The sequence below is a fragment of the Triplophysa rosa genome, linkage group LG14 (assembly GCF_024868665.1).
Source record: "Triplophysa rosa linkage group LG14, Trosa_1v2, whole genome shotgun sequence".
Lineage (NCBI taxonomy): Eukaryota > Metazoa > Chordata > Actinopteri > Cypriniformes > Nemacheilidae > Triplophysa > Triplophysa rosa.
In genome coordinates, this window is record NC_079903.1 from 12,442,265 (window position 1) to 12,468,027 (window position 25,763).

At 39.3% G+C, this 25,763-nt stretch overlaps 1 protein-coding gene across 7 annotated transcripts; it reads right to left on the reverse strand.

Annotated features, from left to right (window-relative positions):
* Positions 1-2,231: 2,231 nt before the first annotated feature.
* On the reverse strand, positions 2,232-25,478 carry usp2a (ubiquitin specific peptidase 2a). 7 transcript variants are annotated; one of them, XM_057350719.1, is made up of 14 exons: positions 25,278-25,478; positions 23,111-23,199; positions 19,125-19,828; positions 9,002-9,052; positions 8,352-8,475; positions 8,159-8,270; positions 7,766-7,876; positions 7,027-7,091; positions 6,844-6,947; positions 6,665-6,742; positions 6,499-6,577; positions 6,172-6,279; positions 5,840-5,960; positions 2,232-3,356 (listed from the first exon to the last, which is right to left on the reverse strand). In XM_057350719.1, exons 3-14 carry the CDS (start codon positions 19,779-19,781, stop codon positions 3,281-3,283), a joined length of 1,686 nt encoding a protein of 561 aa, XP_057206702.1. In that variant the 5' UTR covers positions 19,782-19,828; positions 23,111-23,199; positions 25,278-25,478; the 3' UTR covers positions 2,232-3,280. The 7 variants fall into 7 exon arrangements, with proteins under 7 accessions (XP_057206702.1, XP_057206704.1, XP_057206700.1 ...); XM_057350721.1 differs by having other exon boundaries at positions 23,107-23,199; XM_057350717.1 differs by lacking the exon at positions 25,278-25,478 and adding an exon at positions 23,689-23,813.
* Positions 25,479-25,763: the final 285 nt, after the last annotated feature.

Genomic DNA, 25,763 nt, shown 5'->3' on the forward strand with positions numbered 1-25,763 from the left:
GCATTTTCCAACATGACAATGCCAGACCACATTCTGCATCAATTACAACATCATGGCTGTGTAGAAGAAGGATCCGGGTACTGAAATGGCCAGCCTGCAGTCCAGATCTTTCACCCATAGAAAACATTTGGCGCATCATAAAGAGGAAGATGCGACAAAGAAGACCTAAGACAGTCGAGCAACTAGAAGCCTGTATTAGACAAGAATGGGACAACATTCCTATTCCTAAACTTGAGCAACTTGTCTCCTCAGTCCCCAGACGTTTGCAGACTGTTATAAAAAGAAGAGGGGATGCCACACAGTGGTAAACATGGCCTTGTCCCAACTTTTTTGAGATGTGTTGATGCCATGAAATTTAAAATCAACTTATTTTTCCCTTAAAATGATACATTCTCTCAGTTTAAACATTTGATATGTCATCTATGTTGTATTCTGAATAAAATATTGAAATTTGAAACTTCCACATCATTGCATTCTGTTTTTATTCACAATTTGTACAGTGTCCCAACTTTTTTGGAATCGGGTTTGTAAATAGGTAAGAGTAAAATACTGTAACACAAGCATTTAGGTAGTTTCTGTCACTGTGTTTATTTATGTAAAGAAAATCTTAATGAATTAAATGATGGATGATGATATAATACAAATGTTCATCTGGTTCATCCTCTATGTTGAGCTAGTGCTAGCATACATTTGCTTTAAAATATTAATCAGCTCAATGACTTGCTTATTGTCCTCTGTACATTTATTGTTTACAACATGGTACCTGTAGCCACACTTTCTTAAGATCCCCTGCAAAGGTTCACCCTTCTTTTCAATGTGTTTTTCAATAGTACGCCCTCTTAACTCATCCCCCCACGTAAAAAGCACCAAAGTGTGTGACCAGACCCCATCACCCAGTACACTATATTCCTCCAGAGCGTGTCCGTCCCTCTTGCTGAAAGAGTCCACAGGGATGACAAGGAGGAACATCTGTAATCCAGGAGGGCACAACATCACGCTGTGCAGGATCTCCTCTTTGACCTGTGTCGCGTCAGCCAGTCCAAAGAGACTCCAGCCTGGGGTGTCCACTACAGCCAACCTCAGCCCCTCCACCCAGCCATATCTCCTCACACACCGAGTGGTCTTCTTTCCAGCCTCAAACTCACTGCGTCCGAGGATGAGATTTCCCAATGAGCTTTTGCCAGCCAGTCTTCGACCGAGGAGCACAAGTCCCATCACTGTAACCCTACGTGGACTGGCTAACAAAGACAGAATGTGTCAGAGATGTCAAAATGTGTATAGAAAATATTTCAGAAATGATTGAAAAATCTTTTTTTAATCTACAGATCAGAAGAGAAGCAATACATGTTTTTTGGTGACACCCTCAGTTTCTTGTTCTGACCCTTGTCTATAGCTGTACTCTTTAACAACATTGATAGAGTACAGATTTAAGATAACTGGTACATTGTTCATGCCACATGCAAATTGTATGAATTGTCCCAAGACTTACCATATGATATCCCTCTGTTTCTGCCATTCTTCATTTCTCTATCTCAGTGAGCCGGACTTGGTTGATCATTTGTATATCGGCTTAACAGTTCCATGTAACACACCATGACATCAGTTTCAAAGTTCACTTCAATATTCTGTGGAAGTCATTTGGTTTGTGACACATATTATGCTCTGATAAGGGTCACATTTTTCTCCATAAGAAAATCTATTAATTTGTCACACCCAGAGTTTTTTTTTTGCAAACTAGACTATTTAAACATTCAACCCTGTTATCAATTTCTCTTTAAAGGTCCAGTGTGTAGTTTTTCGGAGGATCTGTTGACAGAAACGCAATACAATATACATAACTGTGTTCAGGGGTGTATAAAGACCTTGCATAATGAAGCGTCGTTTTTATTATACTAAAATGAGCTATTTCTGTCTACATACACCGCAGGTCCCATTGCATGGAATTTGCAATGTTGTTTCTACAGTAGCCCTTAAAGGACAAACTGCCCTACAGAGTGCATTTTGTAAATACGTTATCTCCTTCGGCAAAGAAGCGAAAACGTGACGACATCGTAGTCCTGTGTCAGCCACCGTAGTCCTTTAACACTGCACCTTTAATATATAGTAAAACGTTTATTAGTGACTACAAACCATCCCAAACTATTTTAACCCTGACATATGCCTTGTGACAACCACAAATTAAATCATATTTAGAAAAAACAATGACAAAAGACAACTCACAGGAAGACCATTTTAACAGTTCATTCTTCAAAAATTTATTCATACATACATATATATATAGTTTGACTGCCACTGTATGACTCATATCACATGTCTCCTGATCTGTAAGCATAAATAGATGCCATTCTCTTGCCTTTGTTAAATTAACTGAAAACAGTAACGGGTCATTTTCAGCACCACTATGTAGTACATTCTCTATATTGCATCATATATAAAAATATACAGATTTTCTTTTTCCAAAACATCCCATGTTGTTCAATGGCATGAAATCAAGGATAAACCACTCCATGCTGTCAGGATTATTTCCCCTCCCAGTTCTCTTATCGTACGGAGACGGATAGCACATTTCCATTCACAGCATTTCAAAGATCAGTAGCAGCCACACTGAATAAAAAGCCACACGCTGTTCTCTCGACACAGCAGACTTCCACGACAAACTCCTGTGATTCTTCGACTCAGTCAGGAGACTGAGAAAAAACAGAGGAGAAAACCAAGCATCAACAGAGAAGATGATGGGTTAGGCAAGGGGATGAAAAGAATGAAAGTACAATGTGTAACAATTAAGCAACCAGGTCTGTGTCGCACAGCTTCCGTAGTTTTTCGGCATCCCAAAAGGGGGCGCCTCAAACCAGTTCATCTCCCAGCATGTCAGGGAGGACAATACTTAAAAACATTTTTTAATCCAAGACAAAAATCAAGTAAAATGAGTTTAATATTGAGGCGTTCTTGAACAAGAGGAAGGCGCATTTGGGATAAAAGTTCTGTTTCAGTGCATAGAGGGACATCTGTGTTGGATTCACTTGGGGTTATTGCCTGATGATGACTGCTGCCCTTCCACACAAACACACAAAGGCATGTGTTTAGTCGAGACATCCTTTGCCTCTTTTAAACAGTGGTGGAGTGTGAAAGGGCATTGTGTGCATTTCTCCCGAGTGTCCAGCAGAGAGTGATATTCTTTGTCTCATTCTGCATAGCTCGATGAGCCAAGGGAAGCAGCATTGTTTGTCTTCATCCACATTGGACTCAAGTTCTGCACTTTATCTCCTTCCACAGTCCGTCCTCAGAGTCCAGCTCGCTCGTAGAACAACACGTATCCGTCACTACTGCGAACTTGGCTGGTGGACATTGGCGTGACTCTGTAAATGAAATTGACACAGATGAGAATCTGACAGCCTAGTTTGGAATAACTACACATTATGCAAGTCAATATCAAAGAACTGTAATTTTTATAACAATTTTGTATTAACAATAATATTGGGAAACATATAAATTTGGGAAAAGCAAAGATGTAAAAAGCAAACTAATACTGGCAAATAAAACAAATTTGACACATTTTAGTGATCTAGAGAGTTGGGTGGCCCATGGAAAAAAATTAAGAGACCAATCCAATATTTTTTTGTTTTTGTAGATACTATTTGTAGGTGTGTTAAAGTAAAATCATCATTTATGTTTCATTCTGTGAACTTGTGATTTCTCCCAAATTCCAAATGAAATTATGTTTATTTGCATAAAGTTTAAAGGACAGACCAGTCAAAATAACTAAAACGATGCAATGTTTGCAGATCTTGAACACGTGAATTTTAGGAGCAGCTCAAACTTGAATATATGACGGAACAAGCCAGATTTTTTAAACCCTTTTCATGCGTCTTCGCATTCTCTTAGTCTTTCACATTGCTGTTGGATGACTTCATGTCATTCCTAAGCTTTTATTCTGTTGAAATTCAACACACACTAGACGGGAATTATCAGGTGACATGAAGAAATGTTGATTAAAGGCAAAACTGGAGTGGTCTCTTAATTTTTCCATGCCTGTACAGTATATTAAAGAATACTGGACAGGGTTATAGACCTACGGCTCAAAATGGCTAGATTGATAAACAATCAGCCTGGCAATTCCATCTCTGTCTCTAACAGAAAACATGCTTGAGCGATTGGCAGCATTTTTCATAGTGTGTGGGAGGAAAGTGAGGGAGCAGGAGTGAGAGAGGAGGTGGAGGATAGGAAACAGCAAAATAATAGAAGAAAAGGTAGAATGAAGTACTGTTTTGGTGACATGCTTACGAAGAGCACCATGTCTTTCCTTGTAAGATGATCTATACAATTTGGTACTAAATCTACCTAATAATATACACCGTTATACAGGACTTTTAAAGGTGCTGTGTGTAATATTCAGCAGGATCTATTTATATTAAATGCAATATAATATACATAACTATGTCTTCAGACCTTACATAATGAAGCGTTATATTTTTATTACCTTAGAATGAGCTATTTCTATCTACATACACTGCGGGTCCCCTTACATGGATTTCACCATGTTGTTCCTACAGTAGCCCTAAACCGACAAACTGCTCTACAGAGTGCATTTCGTAAATATGTTATCTCCTTTGGAAAAAAAGTGAAAACATGACGACATCTTAGCCCTGTGTCAGCCACCATAGTGCTTCGAAAGGGAGGGGTGAAGTGAGCCGATGGTGGCAATTTGCAACCTCACCACTAGATGCCACTAAAATCTACACATTGCTCCTTTAAGTAACTAGAGCAGTGGTCGCGACGATCTTTGAAACATTCCCTGTCGCAAGTACAACGTATGCTAATAGAAAAATGAATAGACAAATACAGTATATTGTCCCTGATCTCTCTTTCTCTTCATTCAGCGGTTGTATGTTTTTCAGTTCTGCATGAATCTTTTCAAGGCTATGTAAATAATGATTCCCTGCGTGAGTTTATAATGTATCATTAATCACATTTCAGTGTGATGTGCGACTGCGAAGATCTCTAATGTCTCTAATGTCGGTGATCACACGCAAAATGACTCGCGCCTGTATTTTAATATTGAGCATGTGTGAAAGATAAACAGTCTCTTCACAAGGTTGTAATTGTGAATGATCCGTGGGTCTGTCAGTGAAGGTAAACTGCACAGTTTTCAGTACTATCTCATGCGGGAGATGACGTCCCTGCTGACACCTATTTATGTTTTCAATTAGCCTAATATGATAGCCTATTCCATACTACATTGTCAGACCTTTGGCTATTTTGTGAAACAGATAAATATTACCAAGACATTATTAGGCGGGTAAAATAAATAGATAAATGATTTAAAATGAATGATTGACGTTGTTGTTATTATTAGGGCCTATTTATAACATTTCCATCTATATACTGTATTTACTTAATAAAAGTAAACCTAATAAACTCACAATAATTGCATAATAAATCTGTATACAGTAAATACCCAAATAATTAAGGTCTTTTACTAACGAATTCTTATCCACATGTTTTAATGTCAAGCTGTCATGTGTGAATTAAAGTTCTTGAATTGGTGTTTTTCACCTCATTATGGCACACTGAAAGTGACAACTCTACATATTACAGAGTCTACTTAGTTGCATCTGAAAAGTGGAACAAAGAATTTCAGATAACTCAAATAGGCCCACAATTATAGCTAAATAAAAGGCCTCAAGCCGGAGGTTCAATCTGGGCTGTTTTTATGTTTAACTTTTTGACTGGGTAGATCTTGCCTTTCATCAATTCCGAGGTCGGGGGATCATGGGCTCAAAAAGGTTGGTGACCACTGATCTAGAGGATACAAACAAGCAGAAAGTAAAAGAAAAGGTACCTGGAGTCATTATACGTGTACCATTCCCCATTTTCAGGATTGCAACAGTATGCTGTATAGTGGCCTCCCATGGTAGTGCCTGAGTGATTGGACACTGCATACAAGTTATACACGGCACCACCTGGAAACAAGAGGATACAGATGTTTCAACTACAGCAAAAGAAAGATTCAATGACTCTATAAATGATAGTGTAATGTATTCCTTTCATTTATATTTATATTTTACAAAAAAATATACAGTACAACAGGGTGCCTTTATTCATCTGCATGCACAAAGCCTAATGTGACACCACCTTTACTCTGGTGGTTGATACAAAAATGTCTTTACTCACTGCTTCTGTCAGAGGCAAACTCCCTGAGGTCCAGATCTTTCAAGGGGAAGTTGACAAAAGTGGACAGTTTGCTGGTTCTGACGCGAGCTTCTGAGAAGCGCTTCAAATCTGAGCAGGGTAAAGCGGTTAAGGGAGAAAGCACTCAAGACTGACACACGAGGCTGACCTCCAAGAAGCCCATCTCTGCAGGCATAGAACGTAACCCGTCATCACATTCCTGCCCACACAAACAGTGTACCGATCTAATCTGTGCTTACGGTCAACAATAGCCCTGACGCTTCCAACGTGACATCTCAATGAGATCAGACAGCATAAGCAAAAGGATACGAAGAACTAATATTTTAGGGAACTTCTGAAGGGTGAATTTCTTCGTACACCGTCTTCTGGCTTTGCACCTGTAACATGTCTGGATAAAAAGGTGGGGAGAGAAAATGAATACAAACACATTCCCACTCAATTATAATGCCAGGAATGAATGAATCAGTTAAATTACCGGCTTCTCGTCCCCATCCAGCACGTCTTCTTTAGTAAAGAGTCGCATGCAGTCCATTAGGCTCACCTCTCCATAGCCCTTTGAGGCAGAGGAACATTATTAAAACCCATTCTTCTCTCCAAATGTCCACATTAAGCATTACAAAGTGTGAATGTGTGTGCATATGTCAATGAACTGACCTTGGCGATAGGTAAGGAAAGATCCCAGAAGGGATCGAACACAGTGGAACAATAGCCGCATTCACTGCACGTCAAAGAGCTCTTCAGCTGCCCTACGAACAAGTCTGGAAACAGGAACACAATTAGGCTTAGCCAGGGCAACCAATGATAATTAAACAGCTGTTTGATAGTTGTGTTTCTTACCTACTATTTTGCTGTCTTCTCTCTCTAAATACTTAGCCCACATCTTCTTCCCTTTCTCCTCATCACTAGAAAAGATGGAAATAAAAGATTTACAATCATAAAACTGTTCTTAAGGCATTCAAGATCAACATACCTTAGCGGGCAATTTCAACCATTGCCCCATGATGTCACAGACACTGATTTGTTAAGCACAAACAGTTCACCCAAAAGTAAAAATTCTGTCATCATTTTCTCACCCTCGAGTTCTTTGTTCTGATGAACACATCAACACAAGTACACAACTTTTCACAGATTTGGAACAACTTGAATGAAGAGTGAATGAAGACAGAATTTTTATTTTTGGGTGAACTGTTCCTTTAAGTTAATGTTATCAATAAAAATAAAGCGTTACCAAGATAATGTAGATACTTTTCAGGGCGATTCACATTTCAAGTCTAAAACCGCGCAGAAAACGCGAGCCGCACCGCTTTCTCTTATCAAATGACCCGCAGTGCGCGTGCGGCACTCTGAAAATTTGAAATATTTCCATCTCGATACAGCATCGACGTGCCTAGAAAAATGTTTGCGCCGCACAGTCTGTGCATCGCGACCGCATCACTCCCTATTTGCGCGCGCCTGCCGCGTGTTTACATTTAAAATGCGTGTGCAAAATTGCGTGCGCAAAAGACGTGAAATGTGAATCGCCCCTTAGACTGCCATAAGCCACACGCACCGATGTAAATAAGGACAGAAAACTTACAGCAAGTGGTCAAAGTCCTCCATGTTTCCCCGCGGCCGAACCGTGACCCTGTTCACTTCATTGTGTAGTCCATCGAGCAGAAAACGCAAAAACTCTTGAGCATCCTGTTGACTGATCACATGACAATCACAGTCAGCGACTGACTAGAAAATAACTGCACCGCATTATATCAGAAACTACATTTTCACATTTATTAAAAGAAAAGGTGAGTGGAGCTTGCCCATTCAACACTTGCTGGCACAGTAACAGGGTGGACGCTAGAGCGTTGCTATATGGTGAGTGTTTTTAAGAGCACTGCTTGGTGGTTATCCACTAGCCCAAATCCAAAAAGCCCAAGTTCCCCCATTTACAATTCTGAATAGGATAAGAAGGTGTTTAACAAATGACACTTACTTGTAGCCTACAAATCTAGGGGCGTATCTCTGGATCTGTGTTTTAAACTCAGAGGGGCTGACGACTTCGCTGCTTGAAGAAGTCCACATTGTCTGGATGAGCTTGGCAAATTCTGCAATCACGACAAAGAGACATTTCAGCGAGCTCATGAAGGCTTACCAGAGATAAAGTACCGATCACCGTGCATACTCACCCTCCATCAGAGCGGTGTTTGTGCGATTGTTGTTGTTGAGGTCTCGACGGTGGGAGTTGTGAAGACAGTAGTCTCGCAGGCTCTGTGTGTTGCTAAGACACTGGAGGATGGAGTTCATAAAGCACTAGTGAAAGAGAGAGAGAAGTATTTATATATATGTATTTACTACAAAAACAACACCGTGTGCGTGCTCGCTGAATAAGCAGCAAAAGCAAAGGTAGTCACAAAACAAGTGACACGTTAGTCTAGACTAGAGTTTCACAGCCAGACATGACTGCAACCTGTAAGGATTTATTTTGGGAGCATACACACACTGTTGCTTGGCAAAAGCAAGCTAAGTGAGTGTGAGAGTGTAGAGATGTCGTGAAAAATAATCTAGGCAAATGGAAATAGAGTGTGAAAGTGATATGAAAACACTTTGTCCCGCTCAGTGGTGTCAGCCGAATATCATGAGATTTGACAGCTTTGTTCTATTTCTAGTATGTTGCATATGTCAAGTAAATCCTATAACAAAAAATAACTGTGGACGAAGTTCCACTAATGGTTTTATTATGAGCATCAAAACCCACTTGGAGAAGTCCAGCCACTGACTGAACCAGAAGTTGACATGTTGAAGAACTCAAAGAAACTCTTTAAGAGGAGTTACTTACTGTATTTCCCAGATTACGTAGCCCCACAAGACCCTGGACGCTCTTTGAGTTCTGTAAAATGTAGAAAAGGTCAAATGTAAGCAAAAATCCTAGAAAGCATGTTGTCTCAAAAACGTGTCCTTTTTCGTCACATCCATTACGCATACATTTTTCTCTTCTTTAAAATAGACAACTCGTTCATAGATATTTTACTGATGTCTGGACTCTTTAGTAAAGCATAAACAGATGGTTCAGTATATGGGTAATAAATACATTCTTTGAGAATTTAGATTTTAAGTTTTGACTAAAAATGTCACATCCATTACGCCGTAATTGCCTGTAAAACCCTGAGCTTGAACTCAGACCGTCTCTGGCGTGGGCCTGACAAGCTCACCTGGTGTTGGCCTGGCTCTTTACACTGACCACCTCAATTATCAGCATTGAGTCCATTCATCCGCTGTCTGAAAGCATGTCGATACATGAGGCCTGCTTGTTAAATACCCAGTTCAAAAGAAAAGGCTCATCCAGTTTGTCCTACTCTGCGGAGTAATATCAATGCTTCCAAAAATAGCATCCTTTCACACAGGACGTCCGCTCATTGGACGATTTATCATCGTCACGACAACACTGATCCTTAGCAGCGGTCGGAGGGTGCCATCTCCAACTCTATTTTTGCAGACACTAAACCAACATAACATATTAAAAAGGTCCTTACAGTGCCTGTAGCTTTGGCCATCCAAACATCTGCGTATCGCTGCTGTCCTTCTGAAACATTGTATCTCCATATTTTGTGATTTTTATTTTTTTACATAAATCATTATTATTAATCACTCTTTATGTTTTGCAAATATCTAACCATTAAAGAGTATTAAAAAGTGCTTGTCAACACAGTATTAAAACATTTAAAAAGTACAGTGTTTTTTCCATTTCCTAAAAAACTGCAAAGTGGATATCTGAGGTTTTGGAAGGACATCGACAATATATTAAAAGTCCTCCAACTTCAAATGGGGAAAACAGTTACATCCTGATGCATGAAGAAAGAAAGTTTTGATCAAAGAAGTTCTATTTTTAGTGTTGTTGTTGATGATGTGCCCGCTCCAAAACTTTTTTGAAATTAGATGTTACGCAAAAGCAGCCTGTGGTTGTTTCTCAATATAGTGGCACATGTACAGTTAATAACCTTTTCATAAGTTTACAACACTTGCATCATCTCATTGTGAAAGGACCATTCTAACTCCCTTACAGATTAGGATAGCAGCCAAAATGAAAACATACGGAGCTTTAGTTGAAATGAAAAAAAATATATTTTTAATGAAGCAGCCTATTTTTATATTTCTAATGAATAGCTACTTCTACATATGATGCGTAGTCTAAATGTATATTGACTTACTCCTTTTATATTGTTTATTGTTAATATGGTCAGTGCGATTTATGTGTCCTACTCTAGTCCATTTCTATAGCATTCCTATTTTCCTCTGGTGGCCGGGGAATGCGGAAGTGGGTCACGGTGTACTGTTCGAAATACTCCCCATTACAGAGGTGAGCGAGACTAATCCTGCTTTTATAACAGCTCCTTGTGAGAAAAAAATGTGGAGCAAAAGCCCAAATAAAAAAGAGCTCCGACTGACGGCTCTAATAGTCACCAGCACTGATCCGCATGGAAGATTTTGCTTGACTGTTTAGTGTTTATACAGTCAGTGTTTTGTGTCAAGTTTGTTTCATTTTCCAAGGCGCCTGCAACCTCGGAAATCCACACACCTTTCAGCGGAATGTTAGTCGAGAGGTTTCCTTGAAACACTTTTTTTCCTTCCAGTTAGGAAGTAGTGTATTGCTGATACTTGAATTCCTGTGATTGCTTAGACTGCCAATGTCTTTTTTCCCAAGAACAAAGCATACACAACATACAACAACTCACAGACGGGTGATCACGGGAAGTGATCCAAATTAGCCCATTGAGCTCATCATTGAAACAGTTTATTTTAATCTGGTGTCTGAAGCTGAACCCTTAAACATAGCTGATCCACGCTAAGTTTTTGTACCTAATGAATGTAATGTCCCATCCTTCAGATGAGACGTTAAACCGAGGTCCTGACTCACCTTATTCATGATATTCACACTTATAGGATGACTTAAAGTGCAGTTAAGGTATACATTTTATCAGTCTCTGTGCTCCCGGGGTAGGGCTGTTCGATTCAGAATTTTTTGGAGTCGATTCCGATTCCTGGTTTCGGAATCGAAAGAATTGATTCCAAGAATTGATTCCTAGCTTCTGTTTTCGATTCCTGCACAATTTCCTGTTTTACTACAGATTTTTATTTGTTATTAAAAAATGGACACATTTTTAATGCAATACAATTTCCTAAGCTGTCACTTTTTACATGTATTATTTGTTAATTGTTTCTATAACAAAAACCTTAACCAAATATGTCGATCTTGTCCTGCAATTGCAACGTATCATTAATAATATCATCATTAATAATCTTTCTCGGTTTTTTGATTTACTACTGTAGCGGTTTTCAAAATAAAGCACAGGTCAAAAGTTAAAGTTATTCAGCAGTGTACACAAAGATACTTGAGGACTATAGATAATCAGTAAATTGTACTGTGCATATTAATATTACTGTTAAATGCAAGTAGTGCAGACAGGTGTTGAAAAAGTTCTGTCCTGCTTTAAACAGGTAAATATGTTGTGAGACTGTGCTTTATACATGTAATTCTCTTCACGCACATACGGAGCTCATCGGTAGAGAGTAAGAGAAGACGGTCTGTTTACAGTCCGTCTGAAAAGCAAACGTACTTATATGATTTGTTAAATGTGTGTATACATGTTATTATATCTGCATTGTGAGTGCAAACAAAGCTTTTGCTTTTATGCATGCAGAATATTTGATGTCATTCCACAGCTCTAATCCGTTTTTTCTGAAGTCTGTACTGTTTTAGATAAGAAACTAATGTGATTGACCAATGACATCATCGAAGGCAGTGGTTCTCAAACGCCCCCTTTGTGTAGAGTGCATCGCTTTGCGGCCCCCCAAATAAAGACTTATAATCTTAAATTTAACACAAATTTAACAAATTTACCCCCCCCCCAAACTTTGGGATCGACTCTCAATTCTCAACGCCTTGGAATCGATTCCCAGCCCTATCCCGGGGTTCAAACATGACATTTGCGGGGTTAACGCGCTGCAAGTGAGCTAACGGTTACAGGAACAGTTTCAGGTGACTTTAACGTCAGGGTTTCGGTGTAAATTATGTACGGATAAAAAGACTTGCCCAATGAAAGTAGACCTAATATAAATACGTAAATGCATATAATTTGGAATTATATAAACAGCGCCCTATCGGAATACTGAATATCTGTCAGTGCAATAATGACATCACAGCAAGAATGACCTGATGAACGATTTGTAAAGCGTTAGGCTACATTCATATGTCCAAATCAATACATGTGAAGCCACATACATGAATTAAGCGTTTATTCATACCTTGGCATGATTTATCAGAAGCCCAACAAATGTGGAGACCAGCACCGAGCCGGACACGGTTGAGTTTTTCCGCCGCATGTCCCGTTTTAAAAGTGGGAAAGCAGTCACCGGTGGCTCCTCTGGAATCGTAACCGTGTATGATTGTCGCAAGCTTGGCATATTGAGTAACTCCTTCTGTGTTGTCTAAATACCAACGTTTCGCATCAAACATTTCAAAGCACCTTACCAATCGATACTGATCCTAGAGACCACAGCAGAGAAATACCTTTACGGCGAGGCAGAACTAGAATTTTCGCGCTGAACAACTCGAGTGAAAAAAACACATTTTTTTTCTAAATAAACAAAGACGAACAGGCTTGTAATTCAGAAATACTGCCCACAGCTTCTTCGGACATTCAAGCAGGTAAGTTCTTAGAGAAAACGCAAAGACAGCTGAGTTGAAGCTGTCAGATGGCAGGCTGAAGAGAGCGCACCGCTCCATGTCTTTTCACTACCGCGAGCCCCGCCCACACGATCTGAGCGCACGAGCACGTCACAGAGGGCAGCGGGTTAAACGTGGCACAATGGCATAGATTAGATTTGCAATAATGATGTGACTAGTGACTTATTTCTAATTTTAAACGGACCACTTTCAGACAAGGGGAATATGTAATCAACTGAAATACTCCTTGCCTTCTTAGGGTAAGCATGCATCACCACACAAAAGCAAATGTGAACTTCTCCACTTACAAACTTGCCAACCAGAAAGAAACGTTCTTTAGGAGAGGCTAGTTATTTGATACGTTAAGTTACTCGATCTGAGGACATATAGTATGGTAACAACTTGCAACAACAGTGAGAGAGAAACACAAAGTGGAACAAAACGTCTGGTGTTTTTGGGCTAAGCATCACACTGAGCACACTGAGGTATTAGAGATCAGCATTAAACATTCTACGTAACAGAAAGAAACTAGAACAGGGCATAAAACACACTTCAGACCAAGGCCATTACGAACAGTTAAAATTGTAATCTGGTAAATTAAATGCCATAAATCACAAACCTGAAATGACTGAAGCCCACAAAGTGTAGTATAACAACAATCACTTTTAAGGGCCACACAGGAGATTTTTATAAGATTTCTACAAATATTGATTTTATTTAGATTAGTGGTATGTTGTTTAGTGATTTTTTATATTCCCTATATTTTATACAAACTTACTTCATTGAATTTGATTTAATTGTAATACAAACCTCTGCATGCACAGCGTACTAATCCATATTTGTCAACAGGAAGTTGGTGTAGGTGGCCTGTTATTGAAGTGACTGTTCTTAGTCTTATGACTAAGTCTGTATACACAACAAACAGCAAAGGAGGACATTTCCTCGACACACTATACATGTGTACTTGAGTATGTGTGAGTGACATTCTGAGTATCAAGAGAGCACAGTGAGGGTGAAAAGGTGAATTTGTTTCTTGAAAAGCGTAATTAGACACCCTGAATAACAGCCAGACATCTTTTGGAGAATCTTGCCTTTTAGCCGTATGACAGTCTGCATCAGGACATCATCATAATTCAACTACACTGATAAACTAGCAGCGCTGACAAAATAAAAAAGCAAAATAAGTGACCCGTTAAAATAACTGTTTATCGAGCAAATAGTTACAACTATATTGTTGTAAATGCAGATAATGCAATGACCACATGCTGTATTAATGCAACAAGTTGTTTGGCAAGCCTTCAGTTTGAAAAAAGAACTATATTACGTGGCCAATAAGTATTCATAATAATTTTTAGGTATTTTAATGTAATTTTAACATATGTACATATATATATATATACAGCCACATAAAAAATTAAGAGACATTCCAAATTATCATTTAATCAGCATTTCTAGATATGCTGTGGCTGCTCCAGTCCAGTGTCTGATGAATTTCAACAAAATCGAACCTCAGGAGTGACAAAGTCATCCAACAGCAATATGAAAGACTGACAACATGACAAAACACATGAAAACTGAGATTATCACATAAATAACTTATCCTAAATACGTGTGAATACATACAGACGTGCTCAAATTTGTTGGTACCCTTACATCTCATTGAAATAATGCTTCATTCCTCCTGAAGAGTGATGAAATTAAAAGCTATTGTATCATGTATACTTGCATGCCTTTGGTATGTCATATAATAAAGCAAAGAAGCTGTGAAAAGAGATGAATTATTGCTTATTCTACAAAGATATTCTAAAATGGCCTGGACACATTTGTTGGTACCCCTTAGAAAAGATAATACATAATTGGATTATAGTGATATTTCAAACTAATTAGTTTCTTTAATTACTATCACACATGTATCCAATCTTGTAATCAGTCATTCAGCCTATTTAAACGGAGAAAAGTAGTCACTGTGCTGTTTGGTATCATTGTGGGCACCACACTGAACATTGACCAGAGAGAGCAAAGGATAGAGTTGTCTGAGGAGCTCAGAAAGAAAATAATAGACAAGCATGGTAAAGGCTACAAGACCAGCTCGATGTTCCTGTGACAACAGTTGCAAATATTATTAAGAAGTTTAAGGTCCATGGAATTGTAGCCAACCTCCTCTGCATGGGCAGGGCTGCAAGAGGAAAATCGACCCCAGATTGAACAGAAGTATAGTGCGAATGGTAGAAAAAGAACCAAGGATAACTGCCAAAGAGATACAAGCTGAACTCCAAGGTGAAGGTACGTCAGTTTCTGATCGCACCATCCGTCGCTTTTTGAGCATGGAAGAAGACCCAGGAGGACTCCACTTTTGAAAGAAAAACTAAAATTCATATTGACAAGCCACAATCCTTCTGGGAGAATGTCCTTTGGACAGATGAGTCAAAACTGGAGCTTTTTAGCAAGTCACATCAGCTCTATGTTCACAGACGAAAAAAATCAAGCTTTCAAAGAAGTGAACACCATACCTAAAGTGAAACATGGAGGAGGCTCGGTTATGTTTTGGGGCTGCTTTGCTGCATCTGGCACAGGGTGTCTTGAATCTGTGCAGGGCACAAAGAAATCTCAAGACTATCAAGGCATTCTGAAGCGAAACGTACTGCCCAGTGTCAGAAAGCTCTGTCTCAGTCGCAGGTCATGGGTCCTTCAACAGGATAATGACCCAAAACACACAGCTAAAGTCACCCAAGAAATGGATAAGAACAAAACATTGGACTATTCTGAAGTGGCCTTCTATGAGTCCTGATCTGAATCCTATCGAACATCTATGGAAAGAGCTGAAACTTGCAGTCTGGAGATGGCACCCATCAAACCTGAGACGGCTGGAGCAGTTTGCTCAGGAAGAGTGGGCCAAACTACCTGTTAACAGGTGCAGAAGTCTCATTGAGAGCTACAGAAAACGTTTGCTTGCAGTGATTGCCTCTAAAGGTTGTGCAACAAAATATTAGGTTAGGGGTCCCATCATTTTTGTCCATGACATTTTCATTTGTTTTATTATTTACAATATTATGTTGACTAAAAAATCAAAAGCAAAGTCTGATTTCTTTTAAATATGGAATAAATAATGGTGGCTGACAATTACGTTGTCAGGGTGGAGAAGAGAAGAACCCAGATGCAGGCAGCGACAATGAAGGGGTTAACACGAAATACTTTAATTATAAACAATGAACAAAACAAAAACCCACGAGGGGGTAACGAGGACCAGACTAATATATATATATATATATATAAACTGAAACCAAAAACTTTCCACGAGGGGAACACAAAACAGCAGGACAAGGATAAACTAAAACGAACACGACACAACGTCTCACAAACAGGCAAGGTAATCCAAGGGAGAGCACAACACAAGCGGACACGTATTCAAATACATCAAGCACATCAAACACAATGCACGAGCACAAGACAATAGACACGAGGGGTTTTTAAAGGGAGACAAACAAAGGAAGATAACGAGGGGCAGGTGAGGAACATAAGACACGGCAGGAAGGTAATAAGGGAAACGAGAGGGGCGGGGCCAATGACGAGACACGAGAAAGCACATGGAATGTCAAAAGATAAACACCCCATGACTTTCTCACATTAAACATAAGGGATCGGTCACAATCCTGCCACAAGACTAGAAAATCCTGAACAAGAAGGCAGGACCATGACATACTTTTGTCTGCTTCAAGTTATTTCAGAGAAAATTGTGCATTCTTCGTTTTTTGTGGAGGGGTACCAACAAATTCGAGCACGTCTGTATATGAACTTTTCTTTGCAGTATTTGAGGTCTGAAATAATGCAGAGCGTTTTTGACCTGTTTCTCTAGTTTTCATTTTCTGCAAATAAATGCAAATAGAAAGTTTTATTAAAAAATTGGGAAAAATATTAGCAGTAGTTCACAGAATGACAAAATGATCATTTTACCTAAACACATACCTATCAATAGTATCGTTGAAATAAAAATAAATGATTTTAAAATGTTCTCTTATTTTTTTCCACAGCTGTATATTTACACAAATATTAGTACTGTATATAATTTTATAATAATTATAATATTTATAATTTAAAAGCCTTATTGCTGTGGTGAACAGCACAACATTAATAGTTTCATAATACTGGACGACATAATGATGATTAAAGTGAAATTCAACACTGTGGTGAGTAAACCTCAAATCTCAGTTGGCAACTTCATCCACATAACTTTAAACACAGGAAAACACTGCAGGGACACGTTGTACCCGAAAAGAGAATTCACTCTTCACTTGGTTTCCTCTTAAGAACCTCATGTGAAAAGAATACGAAGTTCTGAGCTGTTATCAGCCACTTAGATACACTGATGCTGCCAATAACAAGTGCCAAAAAAGGAGTTTTATCTAGCAGCTAACCGTTTTTTTTGTTCTAGCCACATCAAAATAGACGCGAAGAGTTCTTCAGAACTTGATGAGCTTAAAAAGGGGGTGTTTAAGTTAATGTTGTGGAACAGCCTACTAAAAGACCTGTTACATAAAAATCTTGGCACAAAGACTAAATAGTAGAAAACGTGATAGGAATTGTTTATTCCTGAGCTACGCAAGTGCAAAGTCCCTCTGTTCGAGACAGACTCGCATCATTAATACAATGCTGAATTGAGGAAGTCTGCCTGTGGCTAGGAAACTGTGTTAATGATGGCCCAGCCAGGCAAATGCTTTAGGTAACACTAACCTACCATCGGCTGGGAGACCACAAAATAATTTAATGGTAGTCGAAGACTGGGAAAGTAATACTGTAGAAGAGTAGGAGCCTCAAACTGATGAGATTGATTTGGCCAGCAAAAATAGTCTGAATAAACCACAGAAATGTTAGGCCGGGAAAATCTCAAAACATTCTACATACATAATACAGATGCTGATACCTGTACAACGTACTGCATACTGTTACTGCGTCGTACGGTTTGTGTTGTTGTTCAGATAGCTAGTTGTACACATGTTGACAGTTTAACTTTCCCAGCAAAGTTATCTGATGCCAAGTATAGAACTAGAAGAAGAAAGTGTGCACTAACACCCAATCATTCCTTGTTCATACTCTCTAAACTTGACATAAAAGCCATCCATTAATATACATAAACAATAAACTTATATTCTGTATAACTCATAAACTATACTCCACTTGGCAATAGTCTGGCTATTCAGAAAATCAGACAGCATATCCTCTTATGCCTTCATTCCTCCACAATAGCCTGGTTTAACACAGCATAAATGGCCTGAATATCTGTATCACTAGTGGGATTATTAAATTGAGTTGACACTAGTTGACACAAGCACTCAGACTTTGAGATGAATAGTATTTTAAATTCTCAGGTGTAAGAGAAACCAGTCTAGACTAATCATTTCAAAATCAGACAGACCTGACTGCCCATTCTCATTGCTCCTCATTTAGCAAGGCCTCTCTTGTTGAGAAGCTGTTTTAGGTTAGACATAAACAGCAATAAATAGAAAGTTATTTCACAGGGCTTTATTCAAAATGTATGGATCCAAATGGCGTGACCAGTGTACTTCACAGCCTGCCATACAAACTAAACACATTTATGGTATACTTGGTGCTAGAGATGCATATTGTTAAGATTAATATGAAATAATTTTTATATATATTATATTTCAGAATATTTAAGTTTAAGAAAAAAGCTATGTTACAGATGATGTCAGGTTTAATTGTTAGTTACAAATATATTATTTCATAGTGTTTGTAGCCAGAGATTGCGTATTGCATACATGGCCGCCGAGAGCCACAATTTCCCTAAATGGACTTGTGTAAATGATACTTTTTACGTATGAACTGTATAGACAACTTTGCAAGATGTAAACACTGGTCCAGAAGCACTGTGTATATTATACATGCAGAAATTTGCAACTGATGCACAATAAACATACACAATATACTGCATTAATAATAGGAGTATTATGGCAGTATAGTATAGTAGATGTTGCTCCACAATCTGGAAACTTCCTAAAGAGACACAGCTGGAAGTTACAAATCTATTAGTTTTCAAGCCACTCAGCATAACCCCTCTGAGCCGAAGGGCTCTTATGAAACACTTGAGAAAGGAAAGAGATGCAAATATGAGTGAAATGCACCCAACAGGGACCTAACAGGAGCATGTCATAGCGATACATGGAAACCATCCAATCAGCAAATACACACAGCAGGCCCGTAAAAGTATGAACAAGACTCTTACCGAAATCTCTCTGACTGGTGAGGTTGAGCGATAGCTGGAGGAAAACCGGCTGCTGCTCTTCAGACCACTACTGGTGCTTCCCAACCCCTCCTGCGTGGAGCTACGTGAGAGGCCGTACCCGGAGCGAGCGCTGCTGTACGACTCAGATGTGTCGCTGCCTCGACTCCTATAGGACTGCTTTAGGCCATTGCTCCTGGAGGTCTCGCTGAAGCTCAGAGTCGACAGGTCGTGCGTCAAATCACTCTGACTTACAGACTTGCGTCGACTGAGCGAGATGCTGGAGGACACATGTGAGGAGGAGAGGTAGCTGGTCGGAGCGGGAGAGTAGCTGTAGCCACTGTATCCTGAGCCCCCATTGAGGCCCGAGCTGTAGCCATTCACCGGTGTGCGGCTCAGGCTCTCGCTGCGGCGGCCACCCAGCAGATCGGTGCGAGGGATGGGTCGGCCACGGTCCGGCTCTGAGGAGGAGCTGTAGTTGCGGGTGCGGCTGGAGCTCAGGTAGCTGGAGGAGGAGAAGCCTGAGGAGGAACTCTTGTAGGGGAGCTTGTCCCGTTCATAGGAGCCCAGAGATGGGGTCAGGGAGGAGCCGTATGAACTGTAGTGACTCGTATATGAAGAGCCAGCATAGCGCTTAGCCGTGGAGGAGACACGAGACATGCTGGAAGCTCAGCCGGGGGGTGAGGCGATTTCAGGCTGCATGGACTCTGTGGATGACAGAACACGAATGAGAAATTGTGAGTGTTCAGCTGCTCGCGTGTCAATCAAACGTTCAGTTACTTTTATGTGAGAAGGAATATGAAAGGCCTTCGATAGAAAAGATCATTTTAGATAACAATCGCCTTTTTGCAAATCATATTTTCAACCTTAAACACACTGTGAAGGTCAGAGTGTTTTTCAGCCCTTAAGGAAGAGTATCTCTCTTCACTCCAGCAATTTCCGTCAAAATGCAACAGTATAAACACTACCTGTTATGAATTTTGAATGACTTTGTGTCATGCCCTGAGGTCTCCTGTGTTCTGTGTGCTTGATCCTAAAAAAGGAATTCAGTGACTCTCGTCCCAACACAGCGGACATTATGAGGGGTGCGTAGGGGTTTCGTTGCTAGCACGGGACCTTAAATGAAGCTGCAGAACAAAATGACCGCCATTGTTTATCAAAGGGGCCCGTTTCCGTGCTACGAGCACCAAGGACCCCGCTGTTTGTGTGAAATGAGAGAGCCCCAAGAGCTGAGCTGTGTGTTGAGGTGGCACAGTCTGCTCTTATGGAGAGACACAAGGCAGTGCAGCATCTGAATAAATAAAAGTATCTGGTGTTGTTGATCCGTGTTGGGTTCTGTGAGAGGGCTCCTGTTTCTTTAATCTGTCTCTCTCTCTCTACTCTCAGTGCAGCGCTCACAGATGCATCAATAATTCAACACACAGATCTGGGTTAGGCAGCAAGCTGGAGGCAGTCCAAAGCACATGGCAGACTAGATCCTAACATGCTTTCACCAGACGAGAACTCTTAAGACAGTTGGCTGCTGGTATAACATTGTGTTCCCTCTCGTTGCCCAAAACAACAACAACAATTGTAATTATTGGTGATTTGCTATCATCCAGGTTATATTTAATATAATATAATGTAAACATAATGAAATCTAATATAATATTATAAGAACTTTAACTAAAATTAACTAAACCTAATCTAAAACTTAAATAGCAACATAAAAAATAAACATACACAAAATAGGAATAATAAATAATATTATAATAAATATATATTTTTTAGGAATAATAAAATTCCTAAAAAAAATAAACTAAAATAAACATAAAAACTAAAAATATAAAAGAAAATCTAACTGAAAATACTAATAAAACTGCATAAAACTGACAACAAATATACATGTGAATATTTGTTTTTTGTTCACTGTATGTTACAATGCTAATATTGCTAACATTTCTCACAGACTGTTGATTCAGCAAGAAGAAAAGCGATCCCAGTTTGTATAAACAGTATCGGTCTATGGCTAAACTGGGGGAGTGTCTGTGATTTGTGAGCACATGACAGGTGGGGTCCGGTCTAAACAGCAGATATAAAGCCTTGTGATGTTTGATAGTCAGGACTGCATCCACACTGACAGATGCACTGTCATCATGTGCGCACTGCTTCCTTTTTAATACCTATACTCTTAGGTCTTAAATATTAGGAAATCATACTTCACTTAGTATTGCTCGGAAATGGTGAAGACTACATCAAAAGGTCGATAGAAAATATAATAAAATCTGTTTAACCCCTTAACCGCTGCCTGCATCTGGGTTCTCTTCCTGTGCATCACCCCTGACAGATTCATGGAACCTTCAGATAGTTCCAGGAAGTTATGTTTTCTCTTTAAATGCTTTATTTCTTTCACTTTTTATTCATTAAATGACTTGCGTCTTTAAATGTGTTAAAAGTTTACCTCAGTTGGACTGTTTAGCCGCAGCTCCATGCGGTACTAGTAACTTCCGGGAACTAGTATTGAGAGCCTCCATGAACCGCCATTGCTGTGTAAAAACTGTTCCATTGGAGTCAACGGAGTTGACTCGACTCTCTCTCTCTCAATGTCTCTGGCTGTACCCAAGACTGCCTCAAGTCTTCAGCATGCTGATCGCTAATGTTGTTGTGGTTGCTAAGAAAAACACCTGCATTTTTAAATGAATGAGTTTGAATTTTTTACTCTCAATATTTTTGGATGGTTTAAGCCCTGTATGTCTATTTAATTACTCAAAATCAGAATAGTTTGAATGTGAAATACTCAACACTTGTGTTTGCCTGAAGATCTGACCCGTTCTGATTCCTCTTGTTATGGTTTGCTTAGCACAGATCTTAACAAGCAATATTTATTTAACAAAAATACAAAACAAAGACCCACGAGGGGGTAAAACAACAAGGACAAACGGATAATACTCACAGACAACACAGGAACGTAAACTAACTAAAACTGGACTATGACAACACTTGGCATAGACTAGACTAGACTAGACGTAAAGTCTTCAAAGACATGGAGCAAACAAGCAAATGGTACAAAACAAACGAGCACAGGACAGAAGACACAAGGGCATAATATAGGGGAACTAACACAGGATAATTAACAAGGGACAGGTGTCGGGATGAAACACTAATGGAAAGCTAAATGAGGAAACGAGAGGGGCGGGGCCAAAGACGAGAACCCACATTATGTCGTAATGTGCTTCTCTCCACAACAAACAAGAGGTTCTGCCATGATCCTGCCACAAGACCAAGAAAGACATGACATGAGGCAGAATCACGTCACATGCAAAATTTTTGAACTTCCGTTGGCGCAACTCTGTCTCTCAATGGCTCTGGGTACAGCTATATTTACCCTGAAATGTGAGCAGATAAGATCCCAGTGGCCAAACCGACGCCTCAACGACCCCTCTCCTCTCTGACCAAAAGCAAAGCAAAGCTCGGCTCTTCACAATACAAAGTGTGCCAAAACTCAGATACCTTTCATATCTGCAGCTATGTATTCTTATAGCTAGACCTGGACACAAAGTTGTGGATTGTTGTCAAGCCAGTATTACAAAACCGCACAGCTCACTCATCCAGCAAGCGTTTGCAAACATTTCTAACATTGGGCTACAATTTAGAATGATGGGTCTTTTAAAGATACTGGATCATTACAAATCTTAAATCATATGCAAGTAGTGTAGATAACTTGAATAAATGAGGCACATAGGTTTGGTAATGGACTAACTAGGCAAGTGCCTACAAAAGAAAAAAAATTGGGAATAACCTATAAAACTGATATAAAAGTGAAAATACAAAGGCACACAAAACTCAGTTGTCAACAAAATAACCAAATAATTAGCAACAAACTAACACAGCCTCTAAAGATTAAATGCAACCCTGTAGTTCTTGCTAAGTGCCACAGGCTCTCTCTTTCAGTATCATGTGTGCGAAGTGCACTCTGCTAGCAGGTGGGTGTTAGGTTCAGGGGTACCTACTGTAAGTAGAGCCGTTCTCTAGTTCCAGCGGACGGAAAAACAGAGGTGGCAGTTCATAATACTTCACATAGGTCGTTCACTGCTCAAACCTAGAATACCACAAAAAAAGAAAAGACACAACATAAACAGCAGGTTTTAGCAATGTTGATTTATAGTTCTATTAAGAGCATCTACGTACAAATTGTTTAAAAGGCTATTTAGAATAAACAGATGTCCCATATATAACCAAAGAAGAGTACCTTTAGTAAAAGACAGCTAAGCAAGCCTGAACAAAAGAACTTACCATATACATTTATGTATTAAACCAACCGTAGCTTATATGTGAATGTTAAGTCCTAAGGCACAGAAGATATATTTATCAGCGTCTTTAAAAACTAAGCTACAAAGGCAATGTGCTGCATTCCCAGGAATAAGTTCAAATGCCATTCCAGACCCTGGTTACGCTGAGCCAGTAACAGTAAAGAACATAACAACTGATGACTCGAGAATGCCATGCCCTCTCCCCCGCAGACCTCAGAGTGTTGGATACCAGTCAAAAAAAGCTTCAAGTCAAAGAAAAAAGTAAATGGAAGGCTCACCAGTAGCATTTTCCATAGACAGTGTGCTGCTTTGGAGGCTGTAGCCCCAGAATGAGAGGACCAGGGAGGGATTGTATGAGCACAGTGATCCAGAATGCCAGAGATCATATTACCGAGCTGGTAAATATAGCAATTGCCTATGACCTCCGTGGGTCATTCAACACTTAGCTGCATTCCCATTTGTTCTTAAAGGAATAGCATTAACAGTTTTTATGGGCAGGACTAGTTGTATAATATGAAATATAGGTATTTAAAATACATTTGTATTTATTTTAATAAACATTTGACATATTTATATACATATTTATTTAGATGCTAGCCATTAGTAATATTACATTAAAATTGTATTTAATTTTGTTCTGACATACAGCCACATAAAAAATAAGAGACCATTCCAAATTATCATTTAATCAGCATTTCTAGATGTATTGTGGTCATTCCAGCCCAGTGTCTGTTGAATTTCAACAAAATCAAACCTCAGGAGTGGCAAAGTCATCCAACAGCAATGTGAAAGACTGACAGCATGACAAGACACATGAAAACTATAATAAACAAAAATATTTTTATCACATAAAAATATATATTTTAAAGGTATCCTAAATACATGTATAAATGTTACGGCTGTATTGCTTAAAAGTGAATATGAACTTGTTTTCTTTGCAGGATTTGAGGTCTGAAAAAATACAGAGCATCTTTTCTGTTATTTTGACCTAATCATTTTACCTAAACACATAGGCTACCTATAAATAGTACATTCAGAAAAACTGAAAATAATTTTGAAATGGTCTCTTAATTGTTTCTGCGACTGTACTTAAGTTGGGTACAGCAGGAAAGTAACCACAAGAATTCTTTGTGGTTTGGTATGTTAATAACTTGTTTATAGGGCTTGAATACTTAAATAACAGTAGAACAGAAGTACTGAAAGAAGTGTGCAAAGTCAGGAAAAGCCAGTCAAGCATAATGCTGAGAGGGTAATAATGGGAGAGTTTAATAAGTTAGGTAATTATGGGAGATTGTAACTGTTAAGTAACCATCCCCACCCCTGACCTAACGTGATACCACAAAATAAACATTTTGGGTGTGATAAGTTACGATAAATAACGAAATTTCCGTTTTGAAAAGTAATTGAAGTTGTAGCTTTGGACAAGTTTGACAGAGTACTTGAGCAGCAGAGCGGCGCATGTCACGTGATCACGCGCACGGATCCCTGCAGTGTAAAACAGTGATGGTAAACTTCATCAAGAAACATTAATTTTATACTTTGTATAAAGTCAAGTGTATACTCATATCTGCTTAAGAAGACACGACTGGCTGCTAGTTTTCAAATAACATGACAATACTTTTAACAAGATCACATTTGTCCAGAACAAAAACACGTAGTATTCATATGAATACATTAACATTACATTTGCGGGAGAGTCTGGAGAAATTACAGCTCGCAGTCTGCCGCCGCAGCACAATGCAACGCGTATAATCAAGACAAACGATGTTATGTAATGACTGAAATGTATGGAACCTTCCAGGAGGCAGCAAATGGGCTGAGTGAATGAGCGTGAATGTGCAGTAAGAGCGTTCATAGCGTTACTCACCAGAGTGCGCGAGACCCTCCTCCTTTCCCCTGCCTGCTCCTGGAAGGGAGAGCCCAACGAGTGACTCTCCCTAAGCAGGCCACTTTCAACTCTTTGCGCCGACGCACGATAGTTCCCTGATGATCTTCAGGGGAGAACAAATAAATACAGATACATTTTTGGCTTTTTTGCCCTTGTAATATTCCAAGCTCTTGACTTCTAATCAAATGAACGGTCGCTCACTTTAACGGTGACGTCAGTTAGCTCTTCTGTGAGTGGATTGGTTGTTTCTGGCATCGAACGTCATCCCAATGCCGCCGCCCACACCGTCACCTGGGCGACGTGAACAAACACTTAGGGATTTGTAGTGGCTCTTTTGTATTTTAGGGCGTAATCATAGACCCAAATAACAAAAGTCAAGTCAAAACAAGTTAAAACATTTAAGAAAGGAACAATGCTAAATAGGAATATACCGAAGTGCAGGTGTAAAATCTGAAAAATGATTAA